This window comes from Papaver somniferum, chromosome 5 (assembly GCF_003573695.1).
Source record: "Papaver somniferum cultivar HN1 chromosome 5, ASM357369v1, whole genome shotgun sequence".
Taxonomy (NCBI): domain Eukaryota; kingdom Viridiplantae; phylum Streptophyta; class Magnoliopsida; order Ranunculales; family Papaveraceae; genus Papaver; species Papaver somniferum.
The window spans coordinates 23,168,851-23,174,073 of NC_039362.1; the positions used below are offsets into that span (position 1 = coordinate 23,168,851).

Genomic DNA, 5,223 nt, shown 5'->3' on the forward strand with positions numbered 1-5,223 from the left:
TTATAGAGTTTTCTTGTATTGTCTTTGTACCATTTAACATTACCCTCAAAATCAAATCTTAAAATTGCATATATATGGGATTTATAGTTAAAAAAAGTGGGTCCATAAATCCCTTAATAAGTTTCCCAACAAATCTTAGGGGGAGGGGTCGGAATTCATGTGGAGGATTTGCTGGAAAATTGAATCCCGTAGGAAACGTGATTCCGAAAATTCCGACAACCAAACATTTAGTGGAAAACGTAATTCTACCAAATCACCAGAACCCATAAATTCCACCTTTAAAATTCTGCATCTAAAGCCACCGATACCCTGCTGCTCCTAATATCATTTTCATTTTCCTTTGTACACATAAATCTCTCTCTTCAGATCTCACCGAAATCATTCCGTCTTCATCATCGTCCAACCTTTCAGAGATCTCTGTTCCCGATTTCTCCCTAGATCTCATTGTCACCCGTAAGGAAGAAGAGATTTGGCTGTGAAGGACAATTTTAGGGTTTTTAATGGGATTTTTCTTCCAATTTTTTTTTTTGTATCGATTTGAAGTCGATTTCCAAATTCATTGAATAGATTCGATTATGGCACAACATCATGAGATAAAATTAGGTCCGTTTGGACTAACAATGGAACACCACGAAGAAGAAGAAGAAGAAGAAGAAGAAGAAGAAGAAGAAGAAGAAGAAGAAGAAGAAGAAGAAGAAGAAGAAGAAGAAGAAGAAGAAGAAGAAGAAGAAGAAGTGGAGGAGGAGGAAGAAGAAGAAGCAAAAGGAAATTCAAATACAGCGTGGACGACAACGGCAGAGAAGAATTACACTGATGAAATTAGATCCTTCAGTGTTGCTTTTATCAATTTTGTTTGATAAAATCGAAGGTGGTAATGTTCTTACTAATGGAGGAGGGGATTATGTGCGGGAGATGATTTTTTTGGCATTCATTGAAGAAGAAGAAGATGTATAAACAGGTAAATCTCATTCATTGTTGATTTTTTGTTTAAACTATTTTGTGCTGCTATGTTATCCTACGCCACATCATTAACCTATCCTACACCGCTACCATCAATTTAGCTGCCCCCCAAATAGATTCCTGTTGGCTGCGGATATAAATCGACTGAAAGTTACTTATAATGTAATATATGATGAAATCTACTGGTTATTTTTGATTGAATTGAATCATTCATATGATGATTGAGATGGGTTTTCTCTATATTGGTTAAATTTTAATGAAAAGCTTAGGTCTTGAACATTAATTATGTTGATTATTGGATTGAAATTTTCTTTAATTTTTCAAGAACCCCATTTTGATTTGCAGAAGTGCATATAATGAAATGTATGATGAAATTTACTGGTTATTATGATTACATTGAATCATTTAGATGAGATTGAAGATGGGTTCTCTCTATATTGGTTAAATTTTAATGAAAACCTTTGGTTCTTGAACCTTATTAAGTTGATTCTTCGGTAGAAATTTCTTTAATTTTCCAAGAAACCCATATTCTCATTTGCTGAAGTGCATATAATGTAATGTTTGTTGAAATTTACGTTATTATGATTATACCGAATTATTTAGATGAGATTGAAGATGGGGTCTCTCTATATTGGACAAATTTTAATCAAAACCTTTGGTTCTTGAACCTTATTAAGTTGATTCTTTGATAGAAATTTCTTTAATTTTTGTAGAACCCCATATTCTCGTTTGCTGAAGTGCATATAATATTATAATGTAATGTTAGATGAAATTTACTAGTTATTATGATTGAATTGAATCATTTAGATAATGATTGAAGATGGGTTCTCTCTACATTGGTTAAACTTTAATAAAAATCTTTGGTTTGTCTCTTAGTTTCTGGCTTTTTAAGAAGCAATTGATAGTATACTATTAGTTCATTAGTTTCTTTTAAGTGGGTTAAAATTCTACATGTGATATCCCTTTCTTTTCCCAACTGGTATAGAGAAGACCTGGGCAAACCAACAAATCGCTTTTTGCTTGGACATATTTTAATTTTCTATATGTTATTATTATTAGGTTGGATATATTCTGATCAGAAACGGCGATGGGCGACTATGGACAATGTTTAGCATGCAAATTTATGCGTAGACCATGTTCAGAAGGGTGTCCTTATATTCAACTGTTCAGTACATACTTCGATGTACCAAGATTCCAAATAGGATACGCAGCTTCCACTGCTGACATACAGAAAATAAAAGCCCGTATAACGGATAGCACGCTTACATTTGAAGCAAATGCTGGAGTGAATGAACCTCTTTTTGGGGCAACAGGAATCCTTTTAGCACTGCATCAACGTATGAGAGAAGAAGTTACCCGCTTTGAAACCATTACAGGCAAAGGTGTGAACGTTATTCCAGCAGGCACTATGAATCATGTTGTCCTAAAAGATTCAGAGAAAATTGAACAGAAACATCGAGCTTGTCCAGCATGCACCTATCTACCGCAAATGTGCAAGGTGGGTTGTCCATTCGTTCCGTTCTTTGAAGCACGCAAATCTAGAGATTTCATCAGAGTTTTGTACAGTACTTTGTGGCTCAACAGCTGTGTTGCCTGATCACTCTAATCTTCAGTCAGCTGATGAATTGAACAAAGCGGGTATAACGGCTAAAGCATTGGAATTTGAAAGTAAAGCTAGGGTTCACGATCCAGTTTATGGGATAACAGGAATAATTTTATCATTGTACAAGAACTGGTGGAATCTTAATCACCATGTTCGTTTGCTTGAGCAATTACATCGGAGTGTGCAAAATTTTCCTACTGTTCAAATTGGTTCTTGCAACATTCCTACAGATGAAGGCAAAGGGAATGTGACCCCAGAATCCACAAATGAATGTTGTACTATTGCAGAATGGATGGATATGGAAGATGATGATGAGTCTCTTTACAGCAGAGAAGAAGTGTCGAAGAATTATATGGAGTTCCAACAGGAAGTTGCATTAATCCAGCCTCTACCACAAAAACGGAATTATTCTTTGTGCCTTCCACAAGGAGAATCCTCAAAAAGTTCTCCTTTAAGTTCAGTACCTCACCAAGTAAGATTGCCTTTTATTATTTTATGCTGCATCACTTTCTTTTGTTTTTCAATTTGTTATTGTTACTACGAGTCCTTCGGCTGATGATTGTGATCGTGCAATATTGTACCCTTGTTTTGTTTTGACGATTGAGAATGCTAATCAGATGAACCAGCCATCAGCTGATCAGCAACTATATAGAGTCCCGCAACAAACACAGCAACTATTGAGTCAGCCATGGGGGGCACTTGTTCAAGGCATTCCACTACGAATATCAGAAAATGTTCCTCAAAATGTACCATCACAGCTACAACGACAACTGTCAGCTCCTTATATTCAGCAATCCACTTCATCATCACTAAGAGCACCCACTTCGTCTTCTCAAAGAATGAGCAGCACAGGAAGAGCACTGCAAAGAGCCTCAACACCTCAACAACGAGAAGCTTGGGGACAACTTTTAGGTAGGCCACCTGTACAGCACATTCCTCAAAATGTACCATCAGAGCTACAACAACTGGCAGCTCCTTCTCATAGTCAGCAAGCCGCTTCATCATCATTGAGAGAGGCACCTTCGTCTCAACAAGGAATGAGCAGTACCACAGGAGAAGCAATAAATAGAGCCTGGCAAAATCTAACACGACAAGAACGAGAAGAACTATTCCGTCAGACATGGAATCGACTTCCAGATACGTCACATGTTCAAAACCTTCTACATCGATTTCCAGATAGGCCAAGTGTTCAAGACATTCTACAACGAACATCACAGCGTGTTCCACACATTGTAATACCACAGCTACAACAACAACTGGCAGCCCCTTCTCATGGTCAACAAGCCACTTCATCATCATTAAGGGTGGCAACTTCGTCTCAACAAGGAATAAGCAGTACCACAGGAGAAGCAATAAATAGAGCCTGGCAAAATTTAACACGACAAGAACGAGAAGAACTATTGTGTCAGACATGGAGAGGACTTCCAGATACGTCACAAGTTCAAAACCTTCTACAACCATTTCCAGATAGGCCAAGTGTTCAAGACATTCTACAACGAACATCAGAGCGTGTTCCACACAGTGTAACACCACAGCTACAACAATTGGCATCCCCTTCTTATGGTCAGCATCAGCAAGCCGCTTCATCATCATTAAGAGCGGCAACTTCGTCTCAACAAGGAACGAGCAGTAGCACAGGAACACCACCAACAAGTACTACAGACACTATATAAGCCTATAAGGTATGCTGCTGGTCCACCCTACCACTCCTAGCTCCTAATTAGAATTTGTTTGTTGACTTAACTTACCTTTAAAAGGAGATTTCTTTAACTGGTTTCATACTCTGTGTAGTGGTTTTTCAAAATGCTCTTTTTTGATGCTTCTCAAGTATTGCATTTATTTACTGTTGAATGTCCCAAGTTCTCCATCTTATTGTTTTAAAACTCAAATGGAGCTCCCCTTTTCTCTGTTCTTGCAGGAACTGGTGATATGATATCATTGAAGACTTTGAAAGTCTGTTGCAGCACTAAAGTAAATAACTGTTGAAGAAACGGAAAGATCAGGCTATGGGTGTTTCACCGAAAGATGAACTTAGCTAGCCAATTGACGCTAACCCATTGTCAATCGTATTTTCAGCGGTAGTTTAGTATGTATGGTTGTTGTAGTGGCAGTAGTAACTTTGACGTTCTAGTTTACATTCCTGCCTATATCAGTACCATTCCCAGCTTTGATTTCATGTCTTCAATACTTTTTATCATTTGGTTTTTTAGGTTTTGCTGATGAATCATATACTACAATGTTATCCTTGATTTTTGAAGAACCATATGAGTTCCTTTCTCAGTATTTCGCTGATTTTATAGCCAGGCATATGATAAAGTTTTTTTTTAGGTAAATGTTACATCTGAACTCAGTTGGGTTCAACAGGCTAACTCAGGAATTCGGAATGTTAACCTTAGTTTTAAAGGTTTATATGTTCATAATGCAGTTATTAATGTGTACTGGAGGAGTCCTTGACTGATTTAACAATGCCTCTGATTTAGGATCTTCAAAGCATCCTATAGTTGAATGCACCACGGCGGAGCCTTGATTAGTGTGGAAACCCTGCACTTAACGACATTCTAAGGAGTGATTCAGTAATCGGGCTTTGAATTGCCTATGCTTGCAGCGACACCGTTGGCATATATTAGGAGGATCCTTCCAGATCGCTTCATAAAGTCGAT

At 37.6% G+C, this 5,223-nt stretch overlaps 1 protein-coding gene across 1 annotated transcript; it reads left to right on the forward strand.

Moving 5' to 3' along the window:
- Nucleotides 1-297: 297 nt before the first annotated feature.
- Nucleotides 298-4,892, forward strand: LOC113281161. Its single transcript, XM_026529821.1, has 4 exons — nucleotides 298-958; nucleotides 2,020-3,035; nucleotides 3,181-4,245; nucleotides 4,482-4,892. Exons 2-3 carry the CDS (start codon nucleotides 2,856-2,858, stop codon nucleotides 4,234-4,236), a joined length of 1,236 nt encoding a protein of 411 aa, XP_026385606.1. The 5' UTR covers nucleotides 298-958; nucleotides 2,020-2,855; the 3' UTR covers nucleotides 4,237-4,245; nucleotides 4,482-4,892.
- Nucleotides 4,893-5,223: the final 331 nt, after the last annotated feature.

What these genes read in the sequence shown, in the direction of transcription:
- LOC113281161 (XM_026529821.1), top strand. Translation starts at nt 2,856, where the DNA reads ATGGATATGGAAGATGATGATGAGTCTCTTTACAGCAGAGAAGAAGTG. An exon ending in TAAGTTCAGTACCTCACCAA is followed by an intron (nt 3,036 to 3,180) that starts GTAAGATTGCCT and finishes AATGCTAATCAG; the next exon opens with ATGAACCAGCCATCAGCTGA.